Source organism: Phalacrocorax carbo, chromosome 8, assembly GCF_963921805.1.
Source record: "Phalacrocorax carbo chromosome 8, bPhaCar2.1, whole genome shotgun sequence".
Taxonomy (NCBI): Eukaryota; Metazoa; Chordata; class Aves; order Suliformes; family Phalacrocoracidae; genus Phalacrocorax; species Phalacrocorax carbo.
This window is the reverse complement of record NC_087520.1, coordinates 8,525,731-8,549,084: the sequence shown is the minus strand read 5'-3', so window position 1 is coordinate 8,549,084 and position 23,354 is coordinate 8,525,731. Positions and strand designations below refer to the sequence as shown.

General features: G+C 42.2%; 2 protein-coding genes across 2 annotated transcripts in view; one reads left to right on the top strand and one right to left on the bottom strand.

Annotated features, from left to right (window-relative positions):
• Positions 1 to 4,334: 4,334 nt before the first annotated feature.
• Positions 4,335 to 11,549, bottom strand: MRPL22 (mitochondrial ribosomal protein L22). Its single transcript, XM_064458537.1, has 7 exons — positions 11,447 to 11,549; positions 11,313 to 11,358; positions 9,301 to 9,436; positions 7,289 to 7,354; positions 6,691 to 6,768; positions 5,816 to 5,885; positions 4,335 to 4,625 (listed from the first exon to the last, which is right to left on the bottom strand). Exons 1-7 carry the CDS (start codon positions 11,472 to 11,474, stop codon positions 4,414 to 4,416), a joined length of 636 nt encoding a protein of 211 aa, XP_064314607.1. The 5' UTR covers positions 11,475 to 11,549; the 3' UTR covers positions 4,335 to 4,413.
• The window catches only part of GEMIN5 (gem nuclear organelle associated protein 5), a 20,631-nt gene continuing 8,822 nt past the window's right edge, over positions 11,546 to 23,354 (top strand). Inside the window, 18 exon segments of the mRNA XM_064458538.1 lie at positions 11,546 to 11,768; positions 12,138 to 12,292; positions 13,263 to 13,444; positions 13,958 to 14,109; positions 14,333 to 14,461; positions 14,654 to 14,786; positions 15,217 to 15,376; positions 15,996 to 16,208; positions 16,959 to 17,044; positions 17,559 to 17,680; positions 18,309 to 18,436; positions 19,635 to 19,708; positions 20,105 to 20,286; positions 20,388 to 20,527; positions 20,984 to 21,155; positions 21,407 to 21,634; positions 22,138 to 22,251; positions 22,705 to 22,833. Of these exon segments, the coding sequence (XP_064314608.1) occupies positions 11,612 to 11,768; positions 12,138 to 12,292; positions 13,263 to 13,444; positions 13,958 to 14,109; positions 14,333 to 14,461; positions 14,654 to 14,786; positions 15,217 to 15,376; positions 15,996 to 16,208; positions 16,959 to 17,044; positions 17,559 to 17,680; positions 18,309 to 18,436; positions 19,635 to 19,708; positions 20,105 to 20,286; positions 20,388 to 20,527; positions 20,984 to 21,155; positions 21,407 to 21,634; positions 22,138 to 22,251; positions 22,705 to 22,833 (2,656 nt within the window). The 5' untranslated portion in view covers positions 11,546 to 11,611.

The following is a 23,354-nucleotide window of genomic DNA, read 5'->3' as shown; positions in this document are numbered from 1 at the left end:
TATAAAGCTTAATCACTAGATCTTACTGAATTTTAAAAAGGTTCAGGCAGGTTCCCATACCAAAGTTCTGATGCACCTATCACAGAAACCACTTCAGAGACTCTTACCATCGCACCAGTGAAAGGCAGGGACCGAGCCAGCTCAAGCCCCTCATCTCACCAAATCTCCCATCACTGTACTGTCATGGCCATCACTGTGGTGCTTTCTTAGCCAACACTGTAAAGATCCACTATGGGTTACACATCTTTAAGAAGGCAGAAAAGGGTACTAAGGAATAAGAGGAATGCTGAAAAGCATGTCAAAAGAGAGTCTTCCCACTTATTGAGGAAGAACACAGGTCTTGACAAGCAACAACCTTGCTTTTTGACTGAAAAGTTTTAAAAGCCCAGATCTAGTTATTTAAAGGAACATCAAGGCCACCTGATACATCATAAAGAAGCTGGAAAAGACATCGGTCGCATCCTCATTTCTCTCCCCAACTACAGATTCATAACTAGAGCAACGATATCTATAAGGATACACCATGTCTAGAGGTCCAGAAGGGACCTGATGGGAAATCTACAGCACGCAGGAGAAACAGGTACTGGAATAAAATATCTTGAAAACAGGTTTTACATGCTTAGATGACAAGTGCTTATTAAGCTTGGATTATTTTGCGATTGCTTAATCTTCTCCCAGATCACTGACCCTCAAAAAAGATGAAGTAATTCAAGTTTGCTACAACTTGTAAGAGATTCAGTGTGACAAAAGAGTTTAACAGCAGCTGGCACAGCAAAGCACAGCTGTTTATCACAGCACACCATCAACAGTTCTTCAAATGCACATCAGGGACTACTGAGATAGAGTGTTTTATCAGGAACATACCTTTCAGACAAAAGTTACTGAATTGTGGCTTTAAAGCAAGTAATGAGTCTGTAAGTGCACTGCAGAAAAACAGTCTGCAAATAAGCACCAATTAATGGTACTGAGCCATGCATGTACTTCTTGTGTAAATTCACAATCTGCTAACATTCTTTAAGATCATGAGACCCTTTCTTTGGTAGCCAGAAGAAACAGCTGTATGCCACCTTCATTAAGACAACAAAGATAATTTGTTTCCTCATAGGAACTGTCCCTTTGCCATCATTCAAGTACTGATCAAAGCAGACAGATGTAAGAAAGGCTACCACTAGTTGGCATGGTAAAAAGACCCAAATGAGGTAAGCAATCTATCTCCCATTCCAGTGCTCCCAGAATGAAAAAGAAAGGTCTAAGTACCAGACATTTTCATAAACAAGCAACTACTCATTCTTTTTTTATGCCGAGGTTCATGATCTCTGGCCATCGGAGCTGAACACTTGACTGGGGGAAATTAGATTCCCCCTATTGACCTCAGTCTTTTTTTCTTTAAATTAATGATGAGAATGGGATTGTTTTCAGAGAACTGAAAGCCTGATTTGTATATGCAACAAGCCATTCCATATTAAATCCATTGAACATTTTACTTGCCTCAACATTACAAAAGCAATTTGTTTCCAGACAGCACAGAATAATTACTTCACTCTTCATCATGACAAGCTTTTCTCCATATTGTGCCTGTTACCCATACTGAGTTTCCACAGTGAACAGCCTGAACTCCGTGCACATTTCAGACTATTAATGCCATGGTCAGAATCAAGAACAGAGTTTCAACATGCTATAAGTTTTCACTTCCCTCTCTGACAAACTAAACATTGCCACCTACCGACTCTGTCAAAACCTGAGCTTTAAATGATTTTTTTATTCCCCGCTCCCAGACACAATGCCTAAGATGCACAACAGAGGCTGTAAAGAAAGAGCATTATGGCCAAGATAAAGAAATAATAAATTGATGCCTGATAATCTCAACTATTATTGTTGCTTGCTTTTTCCACTGTTGCAGCTACTTTAAGATGTCAAATTAGAAGAGGAAACTTCAGCTCACTCAGGGCTCAGTTGGGAGGGATTCCACAGGATGCTTCCATGGAAGATAAAGGAGCTAGTGAGTGCTGGGAGTTCTTCAAGAACTCTCTCCTGGAAGCACAAAACCAGCTTATCCACTATAAAGGAAAGGGAAGCAAGCGGAGCCCTTGGCTCAACCACGAACCCCTGGGTCTACTCAAAACCAAAAGAGAAGCATACCAGAGATGGAGAAGTGGAGGATTATCTGCTGAGAGCTACAAGGGCATTGCCAGAGTGTGCAGAGAGGCAGTTAGAAAAGCAAAAGCCCAGCTCAAATTGAAACTGGCCGTAGATGTCAAAAATAACAAGAAAGGTTTCTTCAGGTATGTCAACCACAAGCAGAAACAGAAGGAAAACACAGGCCCACTGTTAAATGGAAAAGGAGAGTCAATCACCAACAATGCCGAAAAGGCAGATGTTCTCAACACTTTCCTCACCTCTGTCGTTACCAACACTGGCAGGTCCCAGGCTTTGGGAACAAAATTCCCAATCAATCTAAACACCGACCCACCATCAGTGAAGGAAGAGTTAGTATGTGAATGATTACAGGAGCTTGACCCCTACAAATCGATGGGCCCTGATGCCCATTGAGAGAGCTGGCTGACTTCATTGCGAGGCCACTCTCCATAATCTTTGGGAAGCCGTGGAGAACGGGGGACGTCCCAGAGGACTGGAGGAAGGCAAATGTTACCCCTATCTACAAGAAGGACTCGAGGGAGGATCCGGGTAACTATAGGCCCATCGGCCTTACTTCAATCCCTGGGAAAGTTATGGAATGAATCCTCCTGGGGGCCATCACAAGTCAAATGAAGCACGTGATTGGGAAAAGCCAACATGGCTTCACTAAGGGCAGATCGTGCTTGACAAATCTGGTGGCCTTCTACAACAAAGTGACTTGCCTGGTTGACATGGGGCAGGCAGTGGACATTGTCTACCTGGACTTCTCCAAGGCCTTTGATACGGTTCCCCACAGCCTCCTCCTGGAGAAATTAATGCATTATGGACTAGACAAGTGGTCTGTGCAGTGGGTGGGGAACTGGCTGACAGGCCGCACCCAAAGGGTGGTGGTAAATAGCTCCTTTTCCAAGTGGCAACCTGTCACAGGTGGGGTCCCGCAGGGATCGATATTGGGCCCAATGTTATTCAACATCTTTATAAGTGATCTGGATAATGGGATCAAGTGTAGCCTGATGAAGTTTGCAGATGACACCAAATTGAGCGAGGAAGCAGACACTCCAGAAGGGAGAGCTGCTCTGCAGGGAGATCTGGATAGGCTGGAAGAGTGGGCCAAAAAGAACCGTATGAAGCTCAACAAGGACAAGTGTAAGGCCTTGCACCTGGGAAAACATAATCCAGGAGTGCAGCACAGACTGGGATCCACCTGGCTGGAGAGCAGCTCTGTGGAAAGGGACCTGGGGGTCCTGGTGGGCAGGAAGCTCAACATGAGCAAACAGTGGCTGCTGCGGCCAAGAAGGCCAACAGGATGCTGGGTTGCATCAAAAAGGCCATCACCAGCAGAGATAAGGAAGTCATCGTCCCACTCTACTCAGTGCTTGTCAGGCCACACCTGGAGTACTGTGTGCAGTTCTGGTCCCCTCTACACAAACAGGATGTGGACAGGCTGGAAGGGGTCCAGAGAAGGGCCACCAAGATGATCGAAGGACTGGGAAGCTGCCATACAAGGGTAGGCTGGGAGAGCTGGGTTTGTTCAGCCTTGAGAAAAGGAGGCTTAGAGGGGATCTCATCACCGTGTACCAGTACTGAAGGGGTAGCTACAAAGACGGAGACTCCCTTTTTACACAGAGTCCCATGGAGAGGACAAGGGGGAATGGGCACAAGTTGCTCTTGGGGATTCCAGTTGGCCATGAGAGGGAAATTTTTCACAGCGAGGACAGCCAACCACTGGAATAATCTCCCCAGGGAAGTGGTTGACTTGGCCACGTTAGACACTTTTAAGATTGGGCTGGACAGGGTGCTGGGCCGTCTTGTCTGGACTGTGCTCTTCCTAGAAAGGTTGGACTAGATGATCCCTGAGGTCCCTTCCAACCTGTGACTCTGTGAAATTTTAGTAATTTTAGTCCATGTCTTGATCTTGCAACATGACTGTCAAGCACATATTTTTATAATAAAAAGACCCAACCATACATAACAGACAGCTGCATGAATTTGAGGACACCAGTTCCTTACAAGCTTTTTAACAGCACCATATGTTCTAGATTTGACAGTCCAGGGTATAGCTTGAATGCTGTGGTCCAAGTAATTCAGAAGAAGTAACACCTGTCGCAATTTTTCCAAGACTTTTCCATAACTACAGCTTGACAAATAAGAAAAAAGCTTACGATCATTCTTGCATCATCTAGCTCCAGCAACAAAGATGTAACTAAAATATTTTAATTATTCTTTCACATAATTACATTGTCAAACAAGAAATACCTATATAGTCACAAAAGTTTGTTACAGTGTATTAACAAGGGTTCTACTTCGCAGCTGCTGCACGTATTCTTTTGCTTGGTCAAAACCAGTCCTTGGTGGCTCTGGAGGAGGAGGAGGACCTTCCACCAACTTCACAAAGTAATGGCAACTGACGATTTTCATGATGCCAAACATGCCTTTGCCATGGTAACGAATCCGCTTCACATAGCGGCCTCTGCCTGTCGTTGACTCAGCTGAAGGAAAAAGGCGGGGGAGCGGAGCAGAAAGAAGACTATTCAGTCAAAAATAAACTACTACACACATCTGCAACTGAAATACTGTCTTGTCAGTGTATTTTTCATGACTGCATATGAAAAGTTAATTCTATTCAGGATTCCTCTATCTTCCTTCTATCACATTTAGCAGATTACTGCTACAGAGGAACCCATGAGTTGAATTAACACTCTTCAGGAGCACCAAAAAGGTGAATTTAGAAAGCACGCAAAGACAAATACATAGTAAAGGACAAATCCAAAGGAAGCTACACTGAGCACTTACTAGATTATATAGCTCTTCTTAAGGTGGTATTAATTCCATTGCTTCTCAGAAGTTTGTCTAATGAATTCCTGTAGAAGCCTTACAGACTTCATTTCCCCTCCTTTCTCCCTTTATTGCATTCATCATAGGTATTTTCATTATCTACATATCCAGTCCTGCCCTAGCAGATATAGCTTCTAATGGCAGAGGCCTGGAAGGCTCCGAAGAATCCTAATCAAATCTGCTCTGCAATCCAGGTTACTTTAAGCTTATGAGGTCAGCTTAATAACATTTATACCATATTTGGTGAAATGGGAACTTTTCCTTTGGGCCTAAAAACACATACAAGTAAACATTTCTCTAACATTTTCCAGTGCAAGAAAGTGCTGTAGTTATTACACTTTTATCCTGCAATCACCTGTAAGAAAGCCTTTTTAAGAAGTCTACCATCAGTATTCATTTACTTCTATACTGTTTCTAATGGAAGTTTAGATGCCGATCCTGCAAAGCTAGTAGTAGTACTAGCCACAGACAAAGCTTCCAGCATCTGTTCACTGGCAACATTAAAAAGTAATAACAGTTTGCTTTTTGTTGTCTAGTCTTTCATAACCACATCAGGCATCTTTCCCTTCAGGACTTCCTCTTTTCACATAGGGAGCAGAAACTCCATTCTCAGATGAATGCATCCAGCAGATGCCAGAGGAACACCAGTCAGGCACCAACGATAACAAAATGGTGTCTGCAGGCTCAACAACCACACTAACTTCAGTTGTGCTGCAAGTTGGAAGCACATTTACTGTACTGGAAGTTAACTAGAAACTATATTCATTTCTGCTGATTTGAAGCATAAAACTTTTTTGTAGGGTAGGATGACATTTTCCTGCACTAGAATAAGAAAAAAATGTACCTATATGTAAATTTGATTTGAATTCCACATTGTGATTTCTTACTGCCATTTCCTGAGCTTCTAACAGAACCTGTAACAAAAGGAAAAGAAATGAAAACACTGCGTAGGAATTTAAGCAATGCTACTTATCTCTAGATAAACTGGCAATTTCTTCCACGTTAAGTCAGTTACAGAAGTATTCTACAGAGATCTAAACTGTTAGAAGACAGACATCTTTTACACAAGCATGTTCTTTGCATACAGACTGAAAAGCATCAGGACAACTTTATTGCATTTTTGGGGGAGGAAAGCAAGTGGAAAAGATGGTTCCCACCAGCATTTCTCAGCCATCCACCCATGGACCTTTCTCTCTAATTAGAGACATCAGACTAGAAACAAACTCCAAGGTGGGCAAAATGAACTTAGGCCATTCAATATTTCCAGCTAATACAGGATAATTCTTTGCCATTATTATGTCAGAAATCAATGCTCTGGCCAAGAAAATTAGTAACTTGAGACTCCTCACAACCACAGTGTATGAAAAGCTTTCATGCCTCCACAGAACTCAGTCCTTTCCCCGATGATACCCTTCATCTCTTAAGATTTTAAGAGTCAATGCACATAGACAAGGATTCTGCATTATTTACTGTGAACTTAACACCAAGCATTGTTACAGAGGGCACCCACATGTAATTTATTGTCATTTCAAGTTAAAACAGCCACCACAAGTGACCTCCACATATTCATAAGTCACAACATGACACGTCTGCTACAAAACCATGTTGTTTGAATGTGCTTCCAAGAGGCTTAATAGAAACATCTCCAGACTTCTGGCGATAGGTATTGATTTTAAAGTTTTCTTGAAACTAGGAGTGTTAAAGAATACTACTACCTACCTCTTTGATCACCTTTGCCCCCTTTTTATCACTAAATTCCAACTGAGCAAGAGCCTGGTCAATGGACATTCCCTTTATCTGCAATCAAAGTGTTAAAGTTAACTCCTGCAAGTGCAAGTATTTCCCTTCTTTTATTCAGAAGGTAGTATTTAAAATATTTTGCCATAATAAAGAGCAAATAAAACAACTTCAGTTTCCTTAATTACCATTTCTTCAGTGTAATACCTGACATCTAGAACTTGAGCTAAATATTGAACGAATCTTGATAAAACATTCTTTTTTTTTCTTAAAGAGAAAACCAGTCCATTACTATCCTTCCAAGCTCCCCTTCCCATCTATTACTAGGCAGAAACCAATAGGAAAATTCTTCCACACTGCATGATCTCCATAAGAACCTGAGTACACATTTGAGAGCATACTAGGATAAAGCAGCTAAACCAAACTACAAACAACTGTTCGCTTGTGCAGATGCATGTTCTTCCCCAGGACTCTATTATGAAGACGCTGATTAGACTGTGATTGAACTAAGCTGTTAAGGCAAATACAGCAATTAAATTTTGCATTCCACTAAACACAGTACAAAGTACTTTTTGCTTACCAGTTTTGCCAGATACCACATCTTATCTTTGCTATATTTTATTTCTCTCCGACAGTGATATATTTCCTAGGTACAAAAAAAAAAGTTAGTAGACCAGTAATTTTGCTATGAAAACAAGAATGGAACATACATGTCTGCTCCACAATCTATAGTCTTATTAGGAATAAAATGACTCCACCTACTATACCAGGAGCATACCAAATTAGGCATACCTTTGACATTTGAAACTGAGAGCATTATAAAAAAAAAGCTACCACACAGAAAATTTTAATACAATCTTATGAGAATTAGTTTTCAAACAGAAGTCCCTGAAAAGGATAATCAGAAGATTTCTTTTCATTATCTTTTCCTTTCCTCCTCCCTGTCTCTTGAAGCGGTCTAAGACTGACATGCCCATTCAGTCTTAAAAACATTACTCTGCTGTCAAGCCAACTTACTGGGATAGCAACCAAACAATATTACCAGGATGAACTTAATTAGCTCTTCAGAGGTGAAGAGGGTTTCAAGTTTGATTGGCATGAAGAGCTGTCTCCAAAGACCCATTTAACATTATTACTGTACCAACGGAGACCAAAATTAGCCAACAAAATTTAACATCGATACAAATTTGAAAGAGACTGCATTCTTTATGAACAGGTAAAAAACTGATTTAGTACGCGAGTTGGTCAATAACTGTGTCTTCACATACATCGCATTAGCCAGCACAGTACACAGCATGTACTTCTACATCCTAGGCCGTAACACTCACAGAAGCGATAAATGCTTACAGCCCACAAAAGCACACATCCAAAAAAACCCCTATTCTTTTGAGATGCAAATGCTTTACTTTGCTGAGCAGTACGCCTAACAGAGGCCACAACACATTATTTCCCAGGGAAGAACAATTATAAAAATGGAATTCCAAAATATCAGTTCTCAAGAGCGAGGAACTACTGAAGAATTCACCTAAAATTCTCCCAGGCTGTGGCGTAGAGAAAGCAGCACTGCTTAGTCCGTTTAGTTTTCACACATCACTTAATTTAAGAGGCTTGCTTCTGTTCACACTTAACTCTACTTCCCAGTTATAAAATGATCAATAAGAGGGGACAAGGAGAAACAGGCATAAACCTGCTGTTATCAAAAACTCATCTCTTATGCCTGCATTTAAAAAATTGACCATGTTACTTCTGGTGACTTTTCCAAAAGTTGTCTTGAACAGGCAGCAGCAGGCCCTACCCTGAACACACAGGCAGCTGAAGGATTTTAGATTCTTTGCTTCGGTTTCTGGCTTAGTAAACCACAAGTTGTTGTGCAACAGGCTGAAGAAACAACACCCCACTGTACAGTATAAAATGGTTTCCTAAGAAAAAGATCCTGCAGTTGCATGCCACATCTGACTCGCATGGCTCTCGACACCCAACTTTAGAACCTCTCAGTCCATATTAAACATTTCAGGCAACTACTATGACAGAAAACAATCTCTGAATAGCTTCATTAAGGGGAGACCACAGCAAGAGGCAACACAAAATCAGACCTCAGAGAATCTATAATGGAGAGAAATTAAGAAATGAAAAGAGCATGCACTTTATTGTACCTACATCAAACAGGCACCACTAGTTCCACTACTCAAGGAAAGTTACATTTATATCTTTGTGCACAGAAGCAACAACACAATCACATTCTTTAGTAATTTATTGTCAAACCAAGTGTATAATGGTACATTCTTGGTAACATCTACCTCCTTGTAGTTCAGAGACTTCTACAAACAGAAGATGGCACTGTTATGGTTCAGATCACATATTAGGTAGGTGATCAGCTACAAGTAACTTGAAGGTCCAATATAATTTAGAAATGGAAAACGTTCAAAATGATGTTAACTTCTACAATATAAATATGCCAAACTGACTAAAACCTTAAACAACAAAGGAATAAGCTATCAGACTAGTGCCTTATGGAGTCACCCAAAGAAGTGACAATCTGTTCCAAAATTGCTGAACATAAACAGGTAAGGAAAGTCACAGGTGTATCCTTACTGCTGGTCTGCGAGGTTCCCCAGGCAGCTGCGGAGGGTAAACAATCCTGTTCTTTTTCTCCCACTTCCCAAACTTCTGCAGAGATGTGCTTGTATGGATGCATGACAGAGGAAAAAGGCTACTGGATGCTAGCCACCTGCAAGAAAAGACCACAGTCTTTGCTGCTGAACACAAGGGTTCTTTGTCCCTGCCCATTTTATCTGGAAAACTGTGAACTTACCTGTCTTGATAAAGAGAACTGACACATCTGACTACTCACAAAATAAAACTGTTCAAGTCCTCTATAGTTTATGTTGAAAGGGCTTTTTAATTCAACAAGAAGCCTCAAGCCTCCTAAAGCAAACAATGAACCATAAGTCAAATTTGTACAGCACGACATTCCACAGTGTGTGACCATCTGGGGACACTTAATGAGACAATCACCTCTTTGTTCTTACATGGCATTCATTAGTCACACAAACAATTTATATCTTTTCCAAGACTAGCCAACACTTAGAGTATTGGTTAAATAATAACTCTTACCAACAAAATTTTTAGCAGTAAAAATTTCTAGCTTTTCAAGGGACTGAGTACCAAAACAGTATGAGAAGTTTATAAACATTTGTCCCTTCTGACATCTGAAAGGGAAGATATTTTAAACTACTTTCAAAACACAACCAGGTCAATACAAGACAGCTGATAGCAAAAAACTCTAGTCTTCAGTCAGTTCACTCACCTCAAATTCAGAAAAACCAAGCTACATTTTGCCCCCTGCTGACTAGAAAAAGCAGTACTGTGCAGCCACTCGTAGCTACAACAGGTGAGTTCAAGACCAGATACTGTGATTTTTACTAAGGCTCAGATGGTTTTCTGTGCGTAGCCAAACTGTGCAAAGCATTTTAAAAGTAACTGGCAAACAGAACACGTTGATTAGTTTCAAGAGGACATTGCACACCTTAGAAAGTTTTCACTTCCTATCCACAGGGGGTAGCATAGCCTACAAATGTAAATGTTATGGAATTTTTTTTCAGATATTTACCAAAAGTTATTTCCTTAATACTTAAAAAGTTTACTCATCAAGACAACAATTCATCATCACCAGACACAATATAATTGACTAATACAGGAAAATATTTTATAAACACAAGAATACCATCTTGCAGTTAAACAACTTAAGCAATAGTGAGTTAAGTACTGTCTTCTTGGCACATTTAACAAAGTAGGGAACCTTACAGTCCCTCTGTCTTAAGGTAATACAACCTCATGCAAAGAGCTTGTGGTTTTGCATGCACCTGTTTATCACAACTTTAAGAAAAGAAAGAGGACACAAATACATAGTAAGCAAAAAAAGCAAACAGTGACAAACAACAAACAAAAGTACATTATATATACGGGTAAGAGGAACAGGAAAGGAAAAGCTGAGCACCTTTCTAGAAAGAGTCACACATAAGCACTAAGTGGGAGACATACAGACTAGCAGAACTGAGTAAACCGAGTGATTAGCATGTAACTGCTGAGCTGCAAGCCAGTAAGCAAAGCACAGGCAACATAAGCCTATTTCTTCTTCCTTCAATGACACAGGTCTCTGCAATTTACCTCCACAGACTCTAGCAGAGACCAAAGCTCTGCGCTTTGAGAATCCACAACAGCCTTTCTTCTGAAATCAGGGATACAGTCAGCAGTGACCAATGCTCCCCGAGCACAACTTTGACTCCAGGCTGAGGGAAAAGACCAGCAACTACAGAAGGGCAACGACTGGGGAGAATGCAGGAGAGCAACTGCTACTGTGTTACCGTGTCCTGCACCACAAAGCCGGAGGAAATCTGGATGTCCGACAGAAAGGGGTCAGGAGAGAAAGAGACACCTCCGCCATGCCAAAATTTCTAAATACGGCAACACAGAGCGACCTGTTCCCCACAGCTCCGGGGCGGGGTGAGCAGCCATCGAGAAGGCCGAGCCGGAGACCCCCGAGCGAGGCGGCCCGAGTCCCGCTGCCCGGGGCGCCGGCGGGACGGCCCTTCTCCAGGACTCACCTCTCCGGCCGCGCCCAGCCGAGGAGACCGCGCACCCAGGCACTACCTGCAAGGAAACAGCACACTGAGCGAGGGGAAAAAAAAGAAGCGAAAGCCCCCAAAGCCAGCGCCCCGCTCCGCCCCCGCGGGCTCACCCGCGCCGCCAGCCCACCGCGCCGCCATCTTCCCCGCTTCGCTTCACGGCAGGCGCCCTAGGCGCAGGGAGGCGCTCTGGTTTGCGACGTTTTGCGGCGGCGTGCGCGGCGCTCGGCGGCTGCGCCCGCGGCGGCCTGGCGGGGCGGGAGGTGCGGCCCCGGGCGATGGCGGCGGGCGTGCGGGTGCTCCCCGCCTCCCCTAACTGGTACAGCAGCCGCTGTAGCGACGCTAGCAGCGATGGCCGCCTCTTCGGCTTCGCGGCGAGGTACCGCGTCTGCCTGCTGGATGTCGGTGCTGCGGCCGCCGCACCCGCCTTTTACGGTACTGCCACGACCCTCTTCTCTGGGGGGACCCCGGGCCTGCCGGCGGGATCCCCGCCTCCCCTTCCCTCTCCTCCTCTCCCCCCCTACCCTGCCCCCCCCCCGCCCCCCGCCTTTTGGGTGGGGGAGCCTGGCCCCGCAGAGCCACCCCTCCGCCGGGAGCCGCTCGGGCACGTGGGGGTGGGAGCCCCGGGGTGGGGGGGGGGCGGGAGCACCGGGGGGTGTGGAGGAGGGGGGAGAAGGGAGCCCGGGGGGGGGACACACGGACGGACGGGAGCCCCGGGGTGTGTCGGGGGCGGGGGGGGGGGAGGGGGTTAGGGGACTGTGCCCCCGCGGAGGTTCCCATCGCCGTCTGTCGCTGTCGGTGCAGGAGAGCTCATCGGACACACGGACAGGATCTCCGGGTTCGCGTTTTGCCACTGCCCCGGGCAGAGCAACCTCTGCGCCAGCAGCTCCGACGACGGTAGCATCAAAATCTGGGACACGGAGGCCCTGGCGGCGGTGGGGGAGTACAGCCTGCACCAGGTAGGCGCAGGGATGTGGGGACGGAGGGGGCGAGACAGAAAGAACTCGTAGCACCGGTCGGTTTTTTTAGGTCTTGCGTGCACACACAAAGCAGGGTGATGGTACTTTAGGAAAGGTGAGTTTCAAACCTGGTGAAATTAAAAGCACCGAATGCTTCCGGCCAGCCTTTCTGTGCTAGCCTTAGGGCTACAGTGTTGGTGCATCACCTTGATAAGCTGTTGGTTACCATTAAAGCCTCGCTAAACAAGCGTGCTTGCAGTGCGTACTCATTGCCACTTAACCCAGCTCGCTTAAAATCTTTTCAGCGAGTTATTGTTCCACACAGGACAGACTAAGAATGTACATTTGAACAGTTACTGTGACTCAGGACAATGTATCAGGAAATACATTAGTTGTGCTAAAGCCTAAAAGAACCAAAACACTTAAGAACAAACTCAGCTGATGCTGAGGAGTACTCACAGGTTATTTTCTGCCTGTTGCTCTGTGTTAAATGGTGGTAAGACAGCTTTAAATGTATTGATCGAATGTGTGAAGGGTCTGGAAAACAAGTCTGATGAGGAGCAACTGAGGTAACTTGGGATTGTTTATTCTGGTGAAGAGGAGGCTGAGGGGAGACCTTATCATGCTCTACAACTACCTGAAAGGAGGTTGTAGCAAGGTGGGTGTTGGTCTTTTTTACCAAGTCACTAGTGATAGGACTAGGATGAGAGGAAATGGCCTCAAGCTGCGTCAGGGGAGGTTTAGACTGGGTATTAGGGAAAAATTCTGTACTGAAAGAGTGGTCAGGCATTGGCACAGGCTGCCCAGAGAGGTGGGGGAGTCACCATCCCTGGAGGTGTTCAAAAACATGTAGACGTGGCACGTCAGGGCATGGTTTAGGAGGCCTGGGGGTGTTGGGTTGACAGTTGGACTTGATGATCCTAGCGGTCTTTTCCAACCTTAATGATTCTAATCAATTCTCTTTCTTCAGAACGCGATCTCGGCATTGCACTGGTCACCTCTTGTGAAAGATCTGATTGTATCTGGTGATGAAAAAGGTGTAATTGTTTGTTACTGGCACAATAGAAGTGACAGCCAGCAGTTCTTCCCAGAGCCTCGGACAATTTTTTGTCTCACTTGTTCTCCTCATCATGAAAACCTGGTGGCGATTGGGTGAATATTCATTACATTTAATTTTCCATACTTCTGCAAGAACCTTATTGTGAATTTTTGCAATGCAGTTGTAAGGTTAATTTTAGGAGGTTTTGGTGGTTGTTTTTTCTTCTGGTATGCAACAAATTACATTTAGATTTAGATTTGGTAGACCTGCAAGACACAAAAATCCATAATAATGTAAGGCTCTAGGTTTGTTTTGCATCTTTGAAGTTTCTTAAAACTGTTATTTTTAAATTAGATTTGATTGAAAGCTCTATTACTAATGAATTGCTGCCATTCTTGAAACCAAATGTACTGGTTGCACTTCTCGAAAAGGCAGCTGCAGGTACACCAGTGCTATACTGGAGCTCCCATGGACTGTTAGCCTGCTAGTCCCATTGCTGCTTGTGATTTGGCTTCTCCCTCTGTAATATGGTGATAGTGACCCTGGTAAAGAGCTCGGAAATTGAGTCAGGTGTTATTCCACAAAGATCAAAGAATCTCTTCATTAATTTAAATATCTGTTTTTAGCTACAAGGATGGCATGGTGGTTATAATTGATATCAGCAGGAAAAGAGAAGTAATTCATCGGCTAAGAGGCCATGATGATGAAATACATTGTCTGGCCTGGTGCCCTGTGCTTGGTGAAGAAAGGTTACTTGCTTGGCAAGATGAGCTCCAAGGTATGTAGAAGTGATAAATAGTTTGTGAAGTGATTTTTAGTTCATGTAAATGTCCTTGTAGGGAATTGAATTCCTTATAGAAAGTCAGCAAGTAGCTAAGCAGAGGCAACTGATAAGTTCAGGAAAGTATATTCTGACACAAATCAATATATTTTCAGTTATGTATTTTTATAAAGCTTTGAATTTTAAAATATAATAACAAAACTTCAATGGTATTCAGTAGTTCCTTCAGAGGACAGCAAAGTTCCAAATGGGGAGCTGACGCAGGACACAACAACGAAAAAAGGTTGTTACTTGGCTTCAGGAAGCAAAGATCAGACCATACGAATATGGAGCTGTACTAGAGGCAGAAGTAAGTAAGATTAATAACATGAGATAAACAATAACAATATGGTGGGAGAGCTCTTTGCTAACTGCAGCCTTCATTTGCTAACTTCATAGCTTAAAGCATGGGGAGCATGCTTAAAGCTTCAGATTCACAGGACTTCTTTTTCTCTCAGAATTTTGACGTACTTGGTTTAGATGATCCCCCTTGGTTCCATAGGTATAACGACTTTGAAGTTGCCACCCACGAAGAGAAGAGGTGGAGCCATTGATCCTGCTGTTAAAGAGCGCATTTGGCTGACTGTTCACTGGCCTTCTGGTCGTTCCACAGAAATTCTATCCAGCTGTTTTGGGTGAGTAGGGGCACACAGGAGCCTGGGGACCGTCAGTAACTGCAGGTTCAATTTTTGATACATAAGGAAGAACTGGGTATGAAACATTGACACCTTCCCAGTATAACTGGACAGAAGACAGGCCAAGAGTTAAAGTGGGAGCCCAGACTTCTAGAAAACTACTATTTGTCCCATAATTTGTCTGATAGACTAATTGTGGTTTTGCCCATCTACTGGGACAACATGACATGTCAGTTTTCAGTGTGGTTAAGTATAGCTGTCATTTGTAGGGTGGTGTTCATGTGCGTGTACCTGTGTACAGGCACGTGTAGTGTATGTGTGTCTAGCTGTATTGCTCTTGCACTTGCAGTACGTATACATGTAATAAGTCTATATATAGCCTATATTATTCTTTTGAAGTGAGCGATGAAGTAGACTTTAAATTTTGCAGAGGAGAACTGCTACTCTGGGATTTGACCCAATCTGGAAAACGCAAGTGGACACTTCTAGGATCTTCAGAGGGACAAAATCACTCCCGTATTGTCTTCAATCTCTGTTCTGTGAAGCGACAAGACAAGGAGCTCCTTTTTTCCATTTCAATGGACAGAGATGTAAGAACCATTTATAAAATTAACGTAAAAATAGCAGTGCCTATACAGTTTGAGCGAAGCTACCCCTTGTAGGGCCACAGATTTTCTCTTGAACTGGGTTTAATGCAGCATTTTATAACACCATCACTTAAAATTTGTTCTGAGCACCAGTTGAGTAGATTTTTTTTTAGTTTATAACCTCAAGCTCTTACAGTGGTTGAGTGAATGATCGTGACATTCTGGACTTGAATGGTAAGCATTTAATAAAGGGATCTTGGCATCTGTTGCCTCTGTATGTTTCCTTTTAAAAAGGCCTATTTTTCCTTCTTAAAATCATTTACTTGTACCAACTAAAGCTTTGGTTTTTTAATGTTTTGTCTTTCACAGGCAGCAAAGTGCCTCCTATTTTGAAGTCAGAAGAGGACCATAATACTAAAATATAGTCATTTTGTCCATTCCATTACAGTCCTCCAACCATGACAGCCCTGACTGTGACATGTAATCCTCTGGTTGCAGATCACAGGCTGTATCAAACCTTGAATTTGACCCTTTGATTTTTCATCTCACTCGCGCTTCATTTTTCCTTGTCATATCAGTCACTCTACATTTAACCATTCCTTGTTCCTTAAATACTCTCCAGGTGAAGTGCTGGGACCTCTCAACTCTCAACTGTAGCTGGACTTTGCCCTCGCTTGGGGGGTTTGTCTATAGTCTTGCCTTCTCCCCTGTGGACACAGGCTGTCTTGCCATCGGTGTTGGAGACAGCATGATCCGGGTGTGGAATACTTTATCCATGAACAATATTTATGATGTTAAAACCTTCTGGCAAAGCATAAAGTCCAAGGTTACAGCAGTAAGTGTGCTTTTGATTCCTTTTTTTCTTCCTTCTCTCTTTTCTTTTCGCTCAATTTTTTTTCTTTTGAGAATATTTTTCTTTCTCTTTCACTCTGAAGAAGATTTTTCCCAACTAAAAATATATAAAGCCAAATTGCTCTTTTGGACTTAAGTCTTTTGGTATACAATACATTTTAGAATCTGGCAACAAATTTTTAGACCTTTTTACAACCCTAGATGCTTGCATTACATTTGGTGAAAATCAGCTGAAGTCCAGCTGGCTGTTACATTATGTTTTCACTTTTATCCTCCTTCATGATCTTCCTTTGCTTCATCCATGGTTGCCCTTGCTTTGCTAGGAAGTTTGACATGGTCAAAAAACAGTATGGATGTCTTCAGGTTGGGTTTAACCAGTGGTTGGCCACAGGCTACTGCCTGGGAAAACCACTGGTAGTGGTAATACATGGTAGTTATTCTTGTTCACACCAGAAGTTTTTGCACCATCCTACCATATTCCCGTGTCTGTTTTGTAATGTAGGTGTCAAATAGCATTTTAATGATTTTAGTCCCTTTCATCTTATCCCACCATAGCTGGTGGTGGGAGAGCCTTTGATACTCATAGCAGAGCGATCAAGTGGCTGTAGTCGGAAGAGTGGGTATAAGGGATGGTGCTTGCTCATCGTGTTCAATGTTTTCCTTTTGTTTATTATTTAGAAATAAAGTGTCTGTAGCTTGTGTCATTATGGATCTCTTTCTGTTTTGCTTGCAGTTATCTTGGCATCCAACTAAGGAAGGCTGCTTGGCTTTTGGAACAGATGATGGAAAAGTTGGCATATTGGACACCTTCTCCAGCAGGTAAGAAAGTAGCTTTCAAATTCATGAGTGTCAGATCCTGCTGGTATGTTACCATGCATAGGTGGTGTGGTCTTTCCTGAGGTGTATCTTTACTGTTAGACAAGAGTAAGGTTAAACTAAAACTGGTCAACCGGTTAGATTTTCAGTGCATCTTGTCATCTCTCCGTTATGTCTGGCGGTTTCTGAGGTAATCCTTATGTAAGGTAAAGTTAAAATGGCATGACCAGAGATCACCCTGTCAAGGTGATCAGTCAAGGAAGAATTTAGCCAGAAAGACATTTTCAGAGGATGAAGAGCAACATGCAGGTGATGGTCATTAGGATGGGTTTGTTATGATTTCAGTAGTATCGTACAGGAGATGCTAAAGAATGCTTGGCTGAGCCATGGCTTTAGTATGTTAAAGCACCTGGTGTCTGTTTTCACCACTGGAAATATGTTGCTTTGATTTATTTTTTTTTTATTATCTTCCTTTGCTGAAATCTGACTGTCGCTGCTTCGTTATTGTCCTGCCCAGTGCTAAGAATAAACCACCTCAGATCTCCAGTACTTACCACAAGAAGACTGTATACGCACTAGCCTGGGGGCCGCCAACTCCTCCTTTGTCTTCTGGTGAGTCTTCCAGCACCTTGTGACAAAGTAGAACACCCATGCAGAGCACACAGGTGCCATGAAGTTGGTATGGCCTCCCTTCTTAGGAAAAGGAGCCCCATTTGCTTGGTAGCAATCCTTTCTAGCAGCTAAGAATGCATTCTGCTTGAGGAATTGTTAATAGCTTTGCAAGGGAGCAAAACAATCTCTTCTAGTTTTTGAATTCTAGTAGCTTTAGGAAATAGGTGGGAGGGGCATACCACCCCTCTGTGCTTACTTCAGGGTATTGCAGACCAGTAACTGCACAGGCTTCCTGCAGTAACTGTGTTGGATCAAGTGTGGGTTCCTTAGCTCCAGAAATATGTTTCTACCATTTGAACTAAACAGAACAGCTCCGTTAACTCTTCTTACACAAGTTGAAATTTTTTTAAGGACCAAACTTTAGAGGGAATTTTAATGCTTGCAGTGATTGTGCTATGGACAGATCTGCTGGGAGAAATGAGAGATCCTTTCAGAGGATTGTTTTGTGAGAACTTCTTGCTTTCAGGTCACAGGCAATTAAAACATGTATAACCTTTTAAAATAATGTTGTGATTCATAGTGGGAGTGATTACTTCTGGGAAGGCTGATGAAGAACATAGTGTATTTAGCTTTTTTTCTCTCTGTTGTCTAGGAGGTGAACAGCCCTCTGTAACTTTATATAGTTGTGCTGGAGAAGGCATTGTTTTTCAACACAACCCCTGGAACCTTAATGGAGAGGCAAATGACATCAACAAAGTCATCCGAGACACTAATTCAATCAAAGTGAGTGTTATTTTGAGGGGGTTTATGGATTCATGGTAACTATTGCATAGTTCCTGTGGCCTTGTAGTTGCAGGTGTCTGATTTTGCCTTCGTGATGTATCTGTAACAAATACAAAATTTGAAAATTTGAATCCCGCAATCTCTGCAGATGAAGTTCAGAAATACTGACTCAAACTATTTAAACAGTTCGTGTTTGCCTCTGCAAAAGGGTCTTCCCCCCACCCCAATGTCAACATGGCACATCTGTTCCTGGCATCAGTTAATTAATTTTCTACTGCGTAATTTACTGCACCAGAAAAGTTAAAGTGAAGTATAGAGTCTGGTTTTAAATCTGTGTGTGGCTGCTTAAAATAATTAGTTCATACAGAGCTTTCCAGTTTCAAAGCACTTGAGGTAATGTCCTGAATAATGTCATAGCTTAGATCATGTGGTTGACATGCATGAGTTAAATACCTCAAATTCTCTAGTCCCCTTGTTTCAGACATTAACTTTTTCTTTTTTTAATAAATTTTGCAGTAAAGACAGTCAACATTCTGCAGGAGTCTGTTTCCATTTACGCTGCAGCTAATGCAGAGTGGTTGGTGATAACTGACCGTAACATCTTCTCAAGTATGATCAGTCATTTCTTAGTTGAAAGTACAAAATAAGTGAAGCGGGTTAGATCTTCAATTGCTTTAAGTCAGCGTAAGTCAACTGAAGCCAGTCAAACTATATTGATTTATCTCAGCTGTGTTTTGGCTTCTTCCTTGCATAGAAGACTCACTGGGGGTTGACTAATGTCAAAGGCAACGAAAAGATCATTTTTAGGGGCTTAAGTTGTAAGTAGCTTTCATCTAAATTAGGACAGAAATAATTACAAGTAAACTTTGATTTCTTTTGAAAGATTATAGCATTTGCTTGCAATGTCTGGGGCTTTCCAAGGAGCGTAGGAAGATCAATCATCAAGGTCCTGTTGGAATCCAGACAAACTTCGTTTGAGACATTTCTCTGAACTGATAAAAATAATCACTGGTTCTTGTATCTTCAGTTTTTCTTAGTTGCTCAAGCTTATGTCACTGCTACAAAATGCAGCGGACCTCTCTGTGACTTTCATTTTGCAGACTAATTGCAACTCTGTGCAGTTGACAGTGTTGCTCTATTGAATGTATGCAAGAGAGTGTTAAGAATTTTTGGCAATAGTTGTATCTTCTTTCTACAGCACAAACTGCCTGCGCGTACAGAGGTCAGCTGGAAACCAGATGGCAAACTCTTGGCTCTTGGCAATGAAGATGGGTATGTTTCACTTGTTGGTTAAGGCTGTATATGTGCTGATCCTGACTAGAATCACTGTAGTGAAGCAAAAGTACTTTTTGTTGCCCTGGTTTGTCTCTGTTCTTTTACTGCCAGTATATTTTAATTGTGATAATACAGTGTTCCTCGCCATTATTTGGTTTAGCCGCTCTTGGCATGGAGGATCCACATCATCATGTTAAATTATTTTTCAAGGATCCACTCATGGTGAAAATGCACTTTTGCTGATGTACTAAACAAGGGTTTGAGTTGAATCCAGAAAACATAAACTCTCTTAGTTACTCTGTTTCATGTTCTCTCACTCTTCTCATGCAGGATAATAAAAAAGCCATTTTCACTGACTGGTGGATTTCTTACATTGTTGTTCTTGCATTTCAGCTCAATTGAAATATTTCAGGCACCAAACTTGAAGTTACTCTGCACTATCCAGCAACATCATAAACTGATTAACGCTATTCGTTGGCATCATGAGCATGGGAGCCAGCCAGAGCTGAGCTACTTGATAGCTTCAGGCTCAATCAATGCCACTATTTATGTACATAATCTGAAGAGTGTTGCAGGTAACGGTTTGGAGATTATATTCCAATTCTTGGCATCTTGTTTTGGTTTCCTCCTGGTTTGTCTTGCTGGCTGTACTTGATCCTTTCCTTTTTTCTTTCAGAAAGCACTTCAGAAAGTCCTTTGATAATAACAGAGCCTTTTCGAACTCTGGCTGGACACACAGCTAAAATCACAAGTCTTTCCTGGAGTCCCCACCATGAGGGGAGATTGGTATCTGCTTGCTACGATGGCACTGCACAGGTATTGGTCCACAGCCACTCAGAAGTATATTTCTTTTAGTTTCAAATCATACATTCTCCAGTGTTTTGGAATCAAGTTGCCGAAACAGCAAAGCTTCTTTTGTGAGATAAACTACTGAAGTACTGCAAATTTACCCTGGGTAACCATCTCCTGGTTCTGGGTACCCAATATGCAGGTGTCGGTATGTTTTTGTGACTTGTGAATTGATTTGTAAATCCGGTCATTATCACTTTCACATTAGTGCTTTTGGATCCTTAAAGAAAGGTGTTATGCAAATATATTGATGCAATCAAAGGAAGCCCTGAATTTTCTACATTTGCATGTTGGTATTTGAAATACCTGTGCAAATGCCCTAAAAGAGAAGCTCCTAGAAGTGCAAATCACTGAAGAGAAAATAGAGTGTATTATGGGAAGATGAGACTTTCTGAGTAACTGGATTTCTTTCTTGTTTATAAGGTATGGGATGTTATGAAGGAAGAGCCACTTTGCAACTACCGAGGGCACCAGGGCCGGCTGCTCAGTGTCCAGTGGTCACCAGTGGATTCAGATTCCGTTTATACAGGAGCAGATGATTTTTCTGTTCACAAATGGCAAATCTCAAAGCAGGAGCATACACGGCCTCCTCAGGGTAAGTATATTCAAAAAGAAGATCCTTTCCTGAAGATGATGTCGGAGCTGGGAAATAGAGGGTTGCCACATGGAAATGGTATGATAAGTTCTTATCCCTGCCTGCTACATCTCCAGGAATAAACTCCTGTCTAGATTTAAATTGAGTTGTATCCTTATTTGGAAAATAAATGTTTATCATGAGACACAGACAGCTAATAAACTAGAAGTCTCTACAGATAATATCAGGGTAATTTTTGCAACCGTTTACAGGCAAAAAGAGTATAGAATTAGAGAAAAAAAGAAGTATGCAACCAAAAGTCAAAACGAAGAAGAAGAAAAAGCCTATAGGAAAGAGTCCAACCAAGCAGGATCTAAGTGATGCCGTGAATGGAGATGAAAGCGCGAAGGAAATGTTACTAGAGGAAAATGGAGTGTCAGACCATGAAGGAGAAAAAGAAGCTCAGGAGGCAGAGCTTTCTGATAAAGTCTCCGTGACTGGTAATAATCAAATCATCTTTAGTTCATAGTTACCAGACTGTTTAGCCCTCAGAGCATCACCAAGTTTAATATTTTCATGCAGATTTTCTCATAATACGCTTTTATTGAGATAGCCCACTGAAGGAACTTCAGTTCTGAAATGACTTTCATAATATTCTAAACTAGTTTGGGACTAATTGTGTTTAAATAAGAAGATTCTGGCCTAATGAACAAAGTTACTGTGTTTGGCTTGAAACAATGTTATATTTGATCAGTGTTGCCTTCTGGTAATAAATCTTGTAATACTGGTAGAGCTTTGTTAGTGTCTGTTGACATCTTATTTAGCTTTCTGACAGTTCTGTAATGTTTTCTTAATATTTCCTTTCCCTAAAAAGCTATTAAGTTCCATGGCAAAGCAAAGCTTTGTTTCTGTATATTTCAAAATTAATGTAATAGAATGTGAATATGTCAAGTGTCCTGCTATGGGCTTTTCCAAATTTTCTTTTTATCACTTAACTCCACAGTGTCCAAGGATACATCATCATCTGCGTATAATTTTTCTTCACTCAGCTTGCCAAAGCCTTTTGTGATCCAGAAAGCCATTCCTGTGAAAAAGGATCCAGCTAAAGAGAAACCAAGTTAGTATGTTTCAGGGACTTTTAACAGTCCTGCATCAAGGCAGAGTTCCTCGTTCTAGGCTTCTGTTTGGCTGCAGCTTCCCTTCCTAACGTGTCACCAAATAAGTGCCAGAGAGAGAGAAGAGTATGCTCTTAAAAATCTCTTAAACGTTTTAAGTCGCTGCTTCTTTTATTTGCCCTGCTTGTCAGGTCAATTGAGTAGCTGTTCAGTGTGGGCTTAGATATTTCCTTATAGTTGCTAGTTTTGTTCCAGGCAAGGTGGGCAGAAAAATATGCAAAGTGATCAGTATTCAAAAGTCAGAGTTGTCATAATAGAGATGCACGTGGCACTTGAGCATCTGGGTTTTGTTTTCCTGTGTGAGGGAGAGGGGGTTTGGGAATACATTGGAGAGTTCTGCTGTAGGACACACTTGTAACTGTGCAGCAGCAACTACGATGTGTCTGATTTTTCAGCTCTTGATGCCTCTCTGAAGAAGAGGAAGCCGCGTTCTATTCTACCCTTCAGCACATTCATGGATCACAGATCAAAAGATGAATTGCATCAGGACTGCTTGAGGCTGGCTACACATCTGAAAACCAAAGGTATCCACCAAAACTAAAATATTTAGAGCGTAGGTGCTCTAAAGTGTTCAGAAGCATGTGTCCAAGGACTGGACTTTGACTATTAGGCATTATTCTTCTAAAATCCTTACATTTATCAAAGCATGTGACTATTTGTGGTCTCTTATCTAATTTCTCTTGCAGTGTTTCAGCACTCTGCAGCCATTCCAGACAGGTTTTGAGTAGGACCCTATGTTGTGGAGATAGGGTCGAATTCTCTGCATACATGCAACGTGTTTTTCACCTGCAGAAGTATAATGTGGGCAGGAGAAAATAACCTATGAGGGAGGTGTTTGTATTCTTTCAGTATGAGAGCGTGCAGAGGAACATGTTACGTTTGATTTACAATAAATATTCTGCACAAACACAGTCCTTCTAGTCAAGCTTACATCCAAGTTCTAGATTTGATCTGCAAATTGTTAAATCTGTACAGAAAAGAAAGTAGAAGACATAAGTATTTGACAGCAGCTGAGTGGAATGGAGTGGTACAGTCACTTGGCAGG

Bases quoted from the DNA above. Each gene is read 5' to 3' on its own strand.
- MRPL22 (XM_064458537.1), bottom strand. From the start codon at position 11,474: ATGGCGGCGCGGTGGGCTGGCGGCGCGG. The intron at 6,769-7,288 runs GTAAGCAAAAAG...CTTTGATTGCAG, and splicing joins TGTGGTATCTGGCAAAACTG to ATAAAGGGAATGTCCATTGA. The intron at 5,886-6,690 runs GTAGGTAGTAGT...CTTTTGTTACAG, and splicing joins GGGCAAAGGTGATCAAAGAG to GTTCTGTTAGAAGCTCAGGA.